General features: G+C 41.9%; 2 protein-coding genes across 2 annotated transcripts in view; one reads left to right on the top strand and one right to left on the bottom strand.

Annotated features, from left to right (window-relative positions):
- Ufl1 (UFM1 specific ligase 1) overlaps positions 1 to 12,002 on the bottom strand; it is a 392,500-nt gene extending 380,498 nt beyond the window's left edge. The window contains exons 1-2 of the mRNA XM_067143679.2: positions 11,873 to 12,002; positions 480 to 625 (exon numbers count right to left, since the gene is read on the bottom strand). Coding sequence (XP_066999780.1) covers positions 480 to 625; positions 11,873 to 11,952 — 226 coding nt within the window. The 5' untranslated portion in view covers positions 11,953 to 12,002. The remainder of the gene's footprint in view (positions 1 to 479; positions 626 to 11,872) is intronic.
- Positions 12,003 to 14,158: 2,156 nt separating this feature from the next.
- Positions 14,159 to 14,750, top strand: part of AIMP1 (aaRS-interacting multifunctional protein 1) — a 65,310-nt gene continuing 64,718 nt past the window's right edge. Inside the window, exons 1-2 of the mRNA XM_068226771.1 lie at positions 14,159 to 14,300; positions 14,345 to 14,430. Of these exons, the coding sequence (XP_068082872.1) occupies positions 14,350 to 14,430 (81 nt within the window). The 5' untranslated portion in view covers positions 14,159 to 14,300; positions 14,345 to 14,349. The remainder of the gene's footprint in view (positions 14,301 to 14,344; positions 14,431 to 14,750) is intronic.

Here is a 14,750-nt window from a genome sequence, read left to right as displayed (position 1 = left end):
GATGGTACATACCCTCTGATTGCGATTCACTCCTGTCGTTTGAGGTTAAACACTGTTCTCGGCAGTGTTTAAACATTGCCGATTGAACATCGGTTTTAGACAGTGTCTAAGTGATAAATAACGACTCTGCAATGCGGCAGCCATACTTAAGCACTGTTTAACCGTAGACATCGTCTAAACACCGTTCTGCAATCGGCCCATTCTCTTTCTGGTTTAACCAATCTTTATGCTTCTTCCCCATATGGACAAACAAGCCTTTCTGAAAAAAAGATTTTATCTAAGTGAAGGCTTTTATTTCTTGTCTTTAAATCAGCCTCCATTCTGAATGAGGACGGTGGTTGAGAGGAGTACCAAAGACATGACATTAAAAAAAAAAAAATGTCCTTAAACTCAGCAATGAACCTCAGGACAAATACATTTATTTTTTTTCAGTTCATGGATACAGTCAAACATTGGTTCACTAAAAATGGATACACTACCTCCGTGCACATAGAGTTCATCTCGGATTTCTCGAGTAAGCTGCTGAGGGGTGATATATTCCTTGCCATCATTGGTGAAAATAACATCCAGCAGTTTGAGTTCTATCAGCTTGTTCACGATCTCTATACAGTTCCGTTCTGAGAGCCTGCAACATACAGAATACACCTTCTCATACCAGTTGTGCACACAGACTCTTTGCAATGAACAAACATCAATTACAGAGGACAAGGCCTTTATGCAGGTAGGCATAAGGTGAGATGCCAGCACAGTGCAGTGATGTGCGCTCTAGAGTTAACGTGAGCGGCAATATAGTCCAGACACTCGCAGGAGATCGGGCATGCAGAAATAGGATACGGGAGCGGTCAGGTGGCGCTCTTGTCGATGTGTAGTGTGCATTAGATGAGCATCCAGTTGCGAGTCTTGTTGCTATGCGGTGTTGGAGTGAAGTGTGTTATTTCACTGCTATAAAGCAGGTTTTCAAAAGGTGATCAGTATACACGGATTAAAATAGAGGGTGCCTGTGGTAAAATCTGCATCAGAATGTTATCGAGGATTGCATGTGGTGAGAATGCATTACCGTATAGGACAGTTGTAGTTGCACGATGGGTCAAGGCATTTCGAATGGAAAATTCTAAGTTCCCATGGAGGGAATTAGATATTTTTCACCAATAAAGCTTGTCAAAAACAGATCAGATGTACGGCTTTTCAGGTGTTTGCTCTAATAACCAGCGTTTCGTCTTAGGTCTGACACTAGACTCATCAGAGTGGGATGTGTCAGACCCTACCCAGACCCGGTCGGAATGAGACTGCAGATTTTGAACTGCACACGTCGGTCGTCGGTCCTTCAAGATCAGATTGACATCAGGAGTGGTCTTTGTTTCGACAAACTGGCAATGCACTCTCCAGGAATTATCCGTAGAGGCATCCGTACTCCGCGCAGTCCTGGCATACGTCAGGAAGAAAAAATGGAAGTAAAAAGTATTGTCGCGACAACCAATGGTGGCTGCGCGGTGAGGTCGCTCGGTGGTTGTCGTATCATCACTATAGTGCTGACTGAGTGAGTGGGGTTGAGCAGCTGTGAGTTTGACTCCATAGCATGTTAACAGTCATGGCAAGTCTGCTTGATGGTTGTCATATCACTACAGAGTTGACCGAGTGAGTGGGTTTGAGCAGCTGTGAGCTTGGCTCCACAGCACATTAACATGCGCTGCGAATCTGCTTCGTGGTTGTCATATCACTACAGTGTTGACCGAGCAAGTGGGGTTGAGCAGCTGTGAGCTTGGCTCTACAGCACATTAACATGCGCTGCGAATCTGCTTCGTGGTTGTCATATCACTACAGTGTTGACCGAGCAAGTGGGGTTGAGCAGCTGTGAGCTTGGCTCTACAGCACATTAACATGCGCTGCGAATCTGCTTCGTGGTTGTCATATCACTACAGTGTTGACCGAGCAAGTGGGGTTGAGCAGCTGTGAGCTTGGCTCCATAGCATGTTAACAGTCATGGCAAGTCTGCTTGATGGTTGTCATATCATCACTACAGAGTTGACCGAGTGAGTGGGTTTGAGCAGCTGTGAGCTTGGCTCCACAGCACATTAACATGCGCTGCGAATCTGCTTCGTGGTTGTCATATCACTACAGTGTTGACCGAGCAAGTGGGGTTGAGCAGCTGTGAGCTTGGCTCTACAGCACATTAACATGCGCGGCAAGTCTGCTTGATGGTTGTCATATCACCACTACAGTGTTGACCGAGCAAGTGGGGTTGAGCAGCTGTGAGCTTGGCTCGACAGCATGTTAACATGTGCGGCGAGTCTGCTTGGTTGTTGTCATATCAGTACAGTGTTAACCAAGGGAGTGAGAGGGAGCAGCTGTGAGCTTGGCTCCATAGCATGTTCACCGTCATGGCAAGCTTGCTTGGTGGTTGTCATATCACCACTACAGTGTTGACCGAGCTAGCTGGCCGTGCGGCACTGTGAGTTTCCATTCAAGAGATGGTGGATTCAAATCCCACCGTGAGCAGCCCTGAAGATGGTTTTCCATTTCACACCAGGAAAATACTGGGGCTGTACCTGAATTATGGCCACGGCTGCTCCCTTCGCACTCCTTGGTATCTATGTCAGAGAAACATAAAACAATTTGTAAGGAAAAGTAATTTACTGAGAAGAATCTACCTCCTTCAATACGAGACATTGTATTATCTTTGAAAGTTCAACTAATTTATATTAAAAGTACGTGTTTCAACCCTCGCTGAGGATAGAAGGTAAATATTCCGAAACACACAGTATTGTGGCCTTCGTTGTCCACTTTAGTAATTTTTATAAAAAGGTTTCATCAGTTAATACGTCTTCATTATCTCGCATATCGCCCGTTTCATTGTCTGCCTGTTGATCTTTGTTGTAGTCTGGATTTTCTTGATTTTATCTGTTTTATTTTTCCTCATATCTTCCTTGATTTCTGTAATTAATTTAGGCTAATGTTGCTCTTGCTGTTCCTGATGATCCTGTTTTCTGGTGTGCTGAGTAGATGCCCATAAAATGAGATTTCTTTCTTCCTGATTGTGCTAAAATAATAATGGCATGTGGCCTCAAGAGAGGTCCGGTGCAGGTGTTTCGAGTTAACGCCGTATAGGCCCCACCAGCCCTCTGAGCCACTGGAATTAGCCTGACGCTGCTGGGAATCGAACTGAGGACCACTTGGACCAAAGGTGAGCATACCATAATTGTGCTCATTACAGATTAGTAATGCACAAATCTTGTGTAGTACCCTAATGATGCAATACCTCTTCTTGACAAGTTTGTTGTCCTGGCGAGGGAAACACCTCTCAATATCGTTTCAATGCTGTACGGATGTGAACTTGAAGAATTAGTTTCGAAATATTTACCGAGCAGTTTAGAGAAATGATAGAGAAGAAGTTTTAATTTTAGTGCTGAGACTATTGTGGTACTACTCAACGATATACGTTAATTGAATTTTTAAAGACAATACAATATGTGGTACTGAAAATAAGAAATCAAACACTGGAGATGAGGAAAAGCTTTATGAAATACGAACCAAGCAAGAAGAACTACAGGAGAACAAGTTTATTCTCTTTTTTACAATTTGCTTTACCAACATAGATAGGTCTTTAGGCGACAATGGGATAGGAAGTGGCTATGGCCCTAATTAAGGTGTGACATCTTCAGGGCTGCCGACAGTGGATCTCCCAGATGCAACCTCACGGCCAACTCGCCCGGTGCAAGTTATATTGAACATCTCACAGCTGGATTTCTTAGAGTGTCTGCAAACCTGTTTAGGAGGTGTCAAACATGTTTGTGATCTAACGGCTACTTGACAATGGGCAGTCCAGTAACTTGGTCCTGCCACACAGTTATAAAATGAAGACCCTATATTTTCACATTTCCAGTCAGAAGTTGAAGTGCAGGATTCAACAGCTAGATAGGTTTTCTGTTTTATTGCAAGGAAATCTGTAGAGATCGGCATGTTATCTGCCAATGATAGCAATTCAACTGAAATAAAAGGAAAGGTGAGCATTTCACTGCTTAATGACATAAGTGAAATGGTGCAGGAAGTAGAGTAAAAACAAGTAATAATAAAAGTGCCATATTGCACATCAGAGCCAAAAGTTTGAGACATCACACTGCAGAGCCTACTGTGACCAATTCAAAAAGATGCACGTCGATTGCATTTAAGCGCTATGCTAAGCTTCAATCCAGAACCCTGAGTATAGAAAGCAAGCAAGCACCTTACATAGCCAACTGGTGAACTGATGCTATCGTTATGATCACAATGGAATGGTACATTTATAGGCAAAGTTTCTCACCAAAATTCTAACCTATCTTATGCAATTCTAAGAAAAATTTCAAACCAACATAATCTGTTTATTACAACCAGCATACGGTACTCAATGTAGCATACACAATTATATAAACGGAATTAAGGTCCACCTATTCAATACAAATTAATATTTGAAGTAAGTTATATTAATATATCCTGTGACATGTACAGACGTATAGTTTGCCAGCTGAACTTTATGAATTTGTTTGCCTAGAAAAAAGAAAAAGAAATTCTAATTTTTATTATAGTGAGAATTGAGACTATTGTCCCCAACAAGGGATGGAACTTATATTTTTCATCATAATACAATGTAGCATATTTTGTGATGTCAGGTTTACGTTGTCAATCAAGTCTTCTTTCAGACTCACGCTTCTACTGAGGAACATTATCCTCTCTCCAGTGTGTCTAACACTTGTCCCATTTTGCTGCAGGGTTGGGTATGAAGGGAGATGAATCTTTGCAGCTTCCTAATGTCACCCTCATCAGAGGAGTTAATAACAGTACAATGTTCTCCCTAGGACCATTTTAGTGCCAGTTTTACAGACTGTCCGGCTAACATAACCTAGATACATGCACAAGGTTGCACTTGACAGTTGTAATTCATGTTAGCACCACTACAAAAATGAAATGAAGAACGTCGCCAGTCACTCAGAATCACCAATCTACTGCTTTTTATGTCAGAAACAGTTACGCATTTTATTCCTGTTAATTCGTATTTAATTCTGTATAGTGCTTATAATATTTTATTTGCTTACACAAATATGAGCATTTAAAAAATATTATAAGGTTTAAGCGAGCCACAAAATAAATACGAACTATGTTCGCTTGATTGTTGTTGGCAATATGGTGCCATCTATATCTAGCTTGACTACCGTATTGACGTATTGCCGTTTTGTCTGTCGCCACTATCACATGGTCAGGTGTGATTCGCGCGTTTATGAAAGTTTTGTTTTCTTTGTGAGATAATCGTGAAATTTTATTTTAATGAATGCAGTGTGAAGTCACGGAAACGACAACATAGTCATGAACCGCGGGTGATAATCCTTCGCGCTGCACAGTGGCATTAGAATTAGTGCGGAGAACTCATGCGTTTTACGAAAGGGAGAGAAAATTTGTATGATTGTATAGCCGTCTCTCTGTTCATGCAGATCAAGTTGTGAAACACGTGTCAAGCATTAGGGCTTTCAAAGCGTACTGTTAGACAGGTGTTCGCCTCCATGAACAGAAGGAAAATGGGACTGGGGAACAAAGCAGTAGCGGAAATGGGACTGATAGTAGGGACTTGTTTCACAGCACTCTGGGAAAGGAATGGCTGGTGCAATACGAAGACACGTGTATGATTATTACAGCTCAAAGTCCCTTCTGTCATTGTTATGGACAATGCACCTTACCACTCTGTAATAATGGACAAAACCCCTACTTTGAGTGCCCATAAAGAACTGTTGGTGGAATGACTGTAGTAAATAAATATCCCAGAGCATATGTGTATGACTAAATTAGTCGACGAGGTAGCGAAGGAACAAGGGCACGAGGTTATTAGGTTGCCGCCGTACCACTGTCACTTCAATCTCATTGAGTTGGTACGGTATGGGGTGAAGTAAAACATTACGTATGCGCTAATAACAAGTCCTTCACAATTACTGAAGTGGAAGGAATGTTCCGGGAGAGTATTGCTCGAATGGATGCAGCTTTGTGGAGGAAGAACGTTAGCCATGTCGCAACATTCATTAACTCGGCAATGGCAATACATGGCTAAATGGTTAGCATGTCGGCCTTTGGTCACAAGGTTCCCGGGTTCGACTCCCGGCAGGGTCGGGAATTTTAACCATAAATGTTTAATTCCACTGGCACGGGGGCTGGGTGTATGTGTCCTCTTCATCATCATTTCATCCTCAACACGACGCGCAGGTCAACTACGGGTGTCAAATCAAAAGACCAGCATCCGGTGAGCCGAACTTGTCCTCAGACACTCCCGGCACTAACAGCCATACGCCATTTCATTTCATGGCATCATCAGTGACTGTCAGGAGTTGATGATCTGCCTAGAAAACAATGACAATGAAGGTGACGGTAGTGATAGCAGTGATATGGAAGGTATTGAGCCTCTACCTGTGTAAATCAGGTATGAAAATAAGGTTTCTGAATTTTTGTAAATTTTATAGATTTTACTTGAAACCTTTTGTGTTAGCACCGGTGTAAATTATCATAACATTTATTGGTGTATTTAAAGTGAGATTGTTGTCAGCTGATCTCTTCCATATTTTCTAACATCTTGATAATAAGAACTTCGTAGTATATTTATCTCGTATCATTTTATGTGATGAAATATTTTATTGTAAACTTAAATCGGTGTGTTGAAAGTTCGATTTTTGTCGACCGATTTCATTTGTATTGTGATCATCCCGATGATACTACAAGCATTTCTTCCATGTTTTTTAAAAACTCACGTGTCGTCCAATCAACTGTTGATGCAGATGTGGCATCGTTTTGTGCACCATTGCAGTGTGACAAACATGCGCAGCTGTCATATGCAACCTTACGCCGGGCCACCTATAGTTATGTAAAATTAATACATATTTGAGTCATCGTGCACACCAGATTAAAATGTAAATACTATAGAACTGTTTATTTAAATGATAAATCTTCATTATTATTAGCATAATTGCATCAATTACATTGTCCGGCTCCACGGCTAAATGGTTAGCATGCTGGCCTTTGGTCACAGCGGTCCTGGGTTCGATTCCCGGCAGGGTCGGAAATTTTAACCATAATTGATTAATTCCCCTGATCCACATGATCGCCTTCAAATCAAAAGACCTTCACCAGGCCTGAGAGGCCACACGCCATTTCATTATCACTTACACTGGAGTTTAAATGTTTAGCTTGACTATAATGTAGTGTCGTGCGTCAGCGGTGTCTGGACTAGCGTGGAATTGCGCTGAGAGCACTAGATTCCTCATGACATCACAAACCCGAATGGTGCTCTACAGCGATCGAGTGGTAAACGCCGGTGTTTGATTATGAGTGAGCAGTAGAACATCTTGTTCATGGTAATAACACCTTGGGATTTCACAAGCCGGGACCAGGCTGCATATGTGTCTTCTGCGATCAACGATGTAATATATACCATGCCATCGAATGTGTCCGTAGAAAAGGAAGCTTGACAGCATCATCATCAGTGTACGAGGTGCATTCAAGTTCTAAGGCCTCCGATTTTTTTTCTAACTAACTACTCGCCCGTAAACGATGAAACTGGCGTTACTTCTCGACATAATCGCCCTGCAGACGTACACATTTTTCACAACGTCGACGCCATGATTCCATGGCAGCGGCGAAGGATTCTTTAGGAGTCTGTTTTGATTACTGGAAAATCGCTGAGGCAATAGCAGCACGGCTGGTGAATGTGTGGCCACGGAGGGTGTCTTTCATTGTTGGAAAAAGCAAAAAGTCACTAGGAGCCAGGTCAGGTGAGTAGGGAGCATGAGGAATCACTTCAAAGTTGTTTCCACGAAGAAACGTTTGCGTAACGTCCGTCAGCATTCGTGGCACCCACTTGGATGACACTTTTCGCATTTTCAGGTCGTCACGCAGGATTGTGTGCACAGAACCCACGGAAATGCCAACACTGGAGGCGATCTGTTCAACAGTCATTCGGCGATCCCCCAAAACAATTCTCTCCACTTTCTCGATCATGTCGTCAGACCAGCTTGTGCGAGCCCGAGGTTGTTTCGGCTTGTTGTCACACGATGTTCTGCCTTCATTAAACTGTCGCACCCACGAACGCACCTTCTACACATCCACAACTCCATCACCACATGTCTCCTTCAACTGTCGATGAACTTCAATTGGTGTCACACCACGCAAATTCAAAAAACGAATGATTGCACGCTGTTCAAGTAAGGAAAACGTCGCCAGTTTAAGTATCTAAAACAGTTCTCATTCTCGCGGCTGGCGCTAAAATTCCATCTGTCGTATAGTGCTGCCATCTCTGACATTTTGACAACGAACGCGGGCTCATTTTAAAACAATGCACATGTTTCTATTTCTTTCCAGTCTGGAGAAAAAAAATCGGAGGCCTTAGAACTTGAATGCACATCGTATTTAAGTGTATATATTATGACCATTTGGTTGCAATAAAATGTATATTAAAATAGTTCCATTCTGCAATTAATGATATTAGGCCTACTGTTAATGCACTCTGTAGATCAGTGATAGAGATAGCAGGTTCGAACCCCTGCAGAGGTAGTCAGATTTTTGAGGAAGACACTCCATGTCGTACAATGTCGACATGTAAAAGATCTCTGGTAACAACGCCCAAGAGAGATTCGGTTTACTCTGCCATCTAGTAGGCCTAGAATAAAATGAAACGTCGAAATTGACGAGCAAGCAGCCTGATGGCGTCAAATTAAAATGTTTGCACATGATAGCTGAGGCCATATTATTATTATTATTATTATTATTAACAGCCTGAGGAGAACAAACTGAAATTTTATCTTGTTCATTTCTTAAGAAGTATTCCCTGCCCAGCTACTCATTCCTGCCACCCAGCTGAAGAAAGTTTCTGGGGAGAACACTGCAGTAGAAGGGAGGGGGTGAAACACGGTGCCAAAACATAGCCTACTACTGTCGAATAGCACCATATGAACACCGCGGAGAGGTTCTGGCATGCAATCTAGTGATTAGAAATTGTTTCCACCACCTCTCCTACCAACATTCTGATGGCGAAATAACTTGTTTAGTTTTCACCAATAGGACTCAAACAGCCTGGACCACACAGACTTGACACCAGGGAGGCTTTCAGTGGAAGGAATCTAATGAAAGCAATTTTTACTGATTAAAATTAGAAGCTTAGGTCAACTTTTGCCATCATCAGCTCCAACGATAACATCAAGATTATCAGGCCCATACAGAAGTGTTAGGCCCATCGTAAGAATGGGTATTATGTTACAATAGAGCAGATAGGAAAGTGAAAGGCTCCCTAGGCCTTGTAATGAAGTAAGAGAAGACTTGACCAAATGAGGTCAGACACACAAGTGGAAGGAGTGTTCGATTCAGCCAGGGCTGAGTATACCCTGCAAGCTGCAACCCTATATGAGGGAGGGAGCACTGGTAAATCAACGGTTTTTGTGGTGTTTGTTATTAATGATTTAGGGTGAATAGAACTAATAACCACCCTGACTCCCACTCCAGTACCGTGGCTTCAAATACAATATGCTGGAACATGAACCAACTCAACATTTTGAGAAACTACCTACACTTTGCCAATATTTATAGGGCAGATGACCTCGATGTTAGGCCCCTTTAAACAACAAGCATCAGCAAGCCAATATTTATAAAAGGTGTACATCACTGGGCTGAGTGGCTCAGACGGTTGAGGCGCTGGCCTTCTGACCCCAACTTGGCAGGCTCAAATACGTCAGCCTCGTGTCAGTTGATTTGCTGACACGTAAAAGAACTCCTCAGGGACTAAATTCCAGCGCCTCAGCATCTCCGAAAACCGTAAAAGTAGTTTGTGGGACGTAAAGCAAATAACATTATTCATTCATTCAACTTCGCTAATCGGCCAACTAGGGACCACGATAAGCCTCACTTTACATTCTGGCATTTGTTCGTCTTTCACTTGATCCACATCGTCTTCATTAGCTCACTGTGTTTAGCACGACGTTCTTCTGTCCATTTAGCACCAGTTGCCCGTTTTTCGTCCCCGAAAGTCCCAAAAGTCTTGATGGCTGCTCTGAAAAGATTTCGGTCTTGTGCATCTTCTGCTTGTAGGCCCAGTTCTTTAAGATCTTTCTTGACATTAACGTACCATGGCATTGCCGTTTTTGGTTTTGCGTCAAATATACTGAAGATACGTTTCGTCCATCGAGAGTCGATCATCCGTCGTATATGACCGTAGAAGCGAACTCTGCCTTTACGCATTGTGTCCGTGATCTTCTCTATCTTAGAGTATATTTCTTGCCTGGATTTTCTAATTTAGATGCCATTTTTGTAGTTTGGACCAAGTATGGTGTGTAAGATCTTTCTTTCTTTCCTCTCTAAATCCGCAAGCAAACATTTCTCGGACAGGATAAGGCATTCAGATGCATACAGTGATACTGGTTTGATGACAGTGTTGTAGTGACGAATTTTTGTGTTCAGGGAAAAGCACTTTTTGTTGTAAATGTTGCGGGTGGTTTGGAAAGTGACTTCCATTTTCTTGATTCTTGCTGCTATGGCCTCTTTGTCAAGTCCATTTTGCTGAATCCATTCCCCAAGGTATTTAAATTTACTAACACGGTTTATCATTCCATATTTGGTGTTTAGTTGTGCCGTATCATCTTTGATATTTGACATTACTTCTGTCTTTTGAAAGGAAATTTGTAAACCTGTTTGTTCTGCTACTTCCTTCAACACATTGATCTGTTCTGTTGCACTTTCGAAATTTTCTGCCATAAGGGATATATCATCAGCGAACGCTAAGCAATCTATTTCCACTCCATTTTTCTTTGTCCCAATCCTTACGGGTTTGTAAAGGTTTCTTTCTTTTAACGTCTTTCGCCACTCCTGTATTACCTTCTCAAGTACGCAGTTGAACAAAAGAGGTGACAGCCCATCTCCCTGTCGAACGCCTGTCTTGATCTCAAAGGGTTCAGAGAGACATCCTTGGAATTTTACTTTGGATTTGGTATTAGTTAGTGTTGCCCTTATTATCGCCAGCAGTTTCTCATCGACTCCCATTTCTGCAAGGATATTAAGCAACACATCACGGTCGATGGAGTCGTATGCTTTCCTGAAGTCTACAAATGTAGATACATAGGTTCGACCTCTCAGCATATGGCTCCTGGTGAAGACTCCATGATTGCAGAACTGTGGAAACATGCCCCGGAAGAAGCAATTGACATCCTACACCAAACCATTGTAGATATATGGGAAAAAGAACAACTACCAGAGGACTGGAAGCTAGCCTTGATCCATCCTTTACACAAGAAAGGAAATATAAGAGATGTGAACAATTACCGTGGAATTTCTCTTCTGCCAGTAGCCTACAAAATCCTGTCACTATCCATCCTTGAAAGACTAGAACAGCAAATTGAGCACAAACTCGGGGAATACCAAGCAGGTTTTCGGAAAGGCCGATCAAGTGCAGAACAAATACTTAACCTAAAAATAACATTATTATTATTATTATTATTATTATTATTATTAAAAGGTGTACATCAGTCTGACAGAGCCCTCCTTACAAGTTCGCATTTATCTAGATTAAAACTATTAGTAGAAATAACTTCAACAGACTGTAACAATCTTCAGAACACAGAATAGTTAGGTTAAGATCAGTGGGCTGCTCAGCATGCATTCCAGCCAATATATATATATATATCTGATCAGCTCTACCCTGCAGCGACCCTTCAAGAAGGCTTTTGTCGTCAGGATTTTAAAACGTGTTACGCTCCAAAACACGAGAAGTGTAAAACTGACAAGGTTAACTTTAGCAGCTGGAATGTGTATCATAAAGACTGGCATGGACCAAACAATAATTTCAAGAAAAGTATAAGTAATATAATATTTCTCAATAATTTACCTCTGAATAGTTGAACTAAGCTGGGCTCTCTGGAAATCAGCAGCTAATCGCTTAACCTCATCCCAGTCCACCGCTGTCATGTTGGCTAATAACAAGGATCATGTAAGAGAAATCTAATAAAGTGTTTCTGTTTGTTAAAAGTGAAGTTGGCATTGCGTGTCGTCAGTGTTACCAAATACAGTAGAGATGTATTTGGTATTACCTGCCCCGTGCAAATAAACGGAAAATCCCTAAGCGGTAATAAATATTTAGTAGCAGTCGAGGCAATGCTGCTTAAAATCCACATCACCACAAAAGAAACATTTATTTTTATCATTCAGAATGATTTAGAAATTAGTATCGCCAATATTAGAGATATATTTATCTATATTTCGTAAATTGGCCCGTTTAATTTACTTTGTGCTGTGTTATGAATAAGGGATCCTTGGCCTATATCCCTATTTGAATAAATTTATGCCTTTGTTATTATTGTTATTATTATTATTATTATTATTATTATTATTATTATTATTATTATTATTATTATTATTATTATTATTATTATTCTCTCTCTCTTTCTTAGCATTAATCCGGACTTGCAGGGTCTACTGCTTTGCTACATCTCCTCCATTTCTGTCTGTCGTTGACATCTTCTGGTGTTAAGCCAACACTGTGCATGTCTGCCCTGATGTTGTCAGTCCATTTCTTTGCCGGTTTTCCTCGTGGTCTTGTTCCCTCTGGGTTGATGTGGAGCGCTGTTTTGGCAACTGAGTCGTCCTGTTTTCTCATGACGTAGCCGTACCAGCGGAGACGGGCTTCCCTCACTTTGTCTATGATGGGCGCGACACCAAACCTTTGCCGGACGTCCGTGTTCCTTATGTGGTCACATCGGGTCAGCCCCATGGACCATCCAAGCATCTTCATCTCCATGGTTGTCAACATTTGCTCCTGTTGTTTCGTCATGGAGCGACATTCAGTCCCATAGATCGCTGCTGGCCGTACCACACTCTTATAAACTTTTGCCTTTAGATATTGAGGCATCTTTTTATCACAGAGGACTCCAGTGATCTGTCTCCACTTGAGCCAAGCTGCATTTACCCTCATCCGAGTATCAGGAGTGGTGTCACAGTTTGAGGTGACGACAGATCCCAAGTACTTAAATTGCATGGTCTTCTGCAGGTCTTCTTCACTGATACTTATAGTACCTCTGGTTTGGGGGCCACATTCCAGGTATTCTGTCTTCTGGATATTGAGGTGCAGTCCATTTTCAGCCAGTCTGTCCTTCCACGTTTGAACCTGATGCTGGAGTTCAGGATGGGTTTCTTGTGCAAGTACCACATCATCGGCATAAAGAAGGGTCCAGGGATGTGAAGTCTGTATGTCAGTTGTTGCCGTATCCATGCAGAGGATGAATAGCTATGGTGAAAGGGCAGAACCTTGATAAACACCCACACTGATATCGAAAGGCGGAGAGATTCCAGCAGGACTCCGGATGACACTAGTGGAATTGCGATACAGAAGTTGCACCCAGCTTACATACTCTTCAGGGACGCCATGACAGCGAAGAGCTCGCCAAATAAGTTCGTGTTGGATACGGTCAAAGGCCTTTTCTAGGTCTAGAAATGCCATGTGTACACTCTTCTGTCTCTCTCTGTGCTTTTCCATCAAGAGGCGTGTGGCATGGATAGCATCGATGGTACTGCATCCCTTAACAAATCCACACTGGTTTGGTGTTACAGAGACAATACATCTGAGTCTGCTGTCAAGTACACATTCAAAGATCTTGAAAGTATGACAGAGGAGTAGTATAGGGCGATAGGTCGAACAATCACTCACATATCCTTTTCCCTTCCAGATTGGAACTCTTGTGCTAGTTGTCCATGAGTATGGAAGCTGTTTCTCGGCGATGATTTGGTTGAAGAGTGAGACAAGGAACTCTGAAGCAGGCTTTCCGAGCATGTTCCAGATTTCCGCTGGTAAGTCATCTGGACCAGTTGCTTTTCCATTTTTCATTTTGCTAATGGCAAGCATTACTTCCTCGGATGTAATTGAGGGAACAGGGCCTACGATAGGATCAGGACTAGAAATTGGTGGATGCGTAAATTCTTTGTTGCTGATGTTATTAAAGTAATCTGCCCAACGCTGGAGAATGGATTGTTGATCTCGTAGCATAGCATAATTCTAGAGCTCTAGAGATGCCTTCAATGCGAGATATTTTAAGCATCTCTCAGACAATTATGTTTCTGCACGTTGGCAATGATCTCCTCTTCATGTGTTTCTCTTATTCAGTCCTCCCACACTCCACACATTCCCTTGGCCGCATTGCCACATGTGGAGCTCATTCTCTTTGATGTGGAAATTGTTCTTTCATGATCCTTGTGTTAAGAAGTGAAGTATACCGAAAGTTGATACGAATTGTTCGATTATCCATTTCATATATATATATATATATATATATATATATATATATATATATATATATATATATATATAAAAGAATGGCAGCAGCTGAAATATTGAAACGACTGGAAACTAAGGCTGCGTCTGCTGAGGAGTTGATTACAGAACTAAAGAATGAGGTGTGTGGAAGTATCAGCAACACCACTTAAATATAGTCAGTTACAACATGATTTTTGGATTTTAAAGCAAAAAGTATGTTAAGAGTGACGTAAGTGAGGAAGTTACGTTGGAAACCTAGATAGATTGAGGCTTAAGAGTATATGTTTTTCAATCAGTGTGCAAGTGCTTGATTATCGTTCACAGAGACTTTGCAACTATAGACATTACACGACTGGGTACACTTTAGGTTTTCAACTCTTGTCATTTCCCACCCCAGTTGTAGGTTCACGCATTTCTTGGCCCTTTCCCTTCTGTATGTTACCCTCGCAAGTTTACGGTG

Source organism: Anabrus simplex, chromosome 3, assembly GCF_040414725.1.
Source record: "Anabrus simplex isolate iqAnaSimp1 chromosome 3, ASM4041472v1, whole genome shotgun sequence".
Lineage (NCBI taxonomy): Eukaryota > Metazoa > Arthropoda > Insecta > Orthoptera > Tettigoniidae > Anabrus > Anabrus simplex.
Note: the sequence above shows the minus strand (reverse complement) of the source record. Positions and strands in the feature narration are given on the sequence as shown.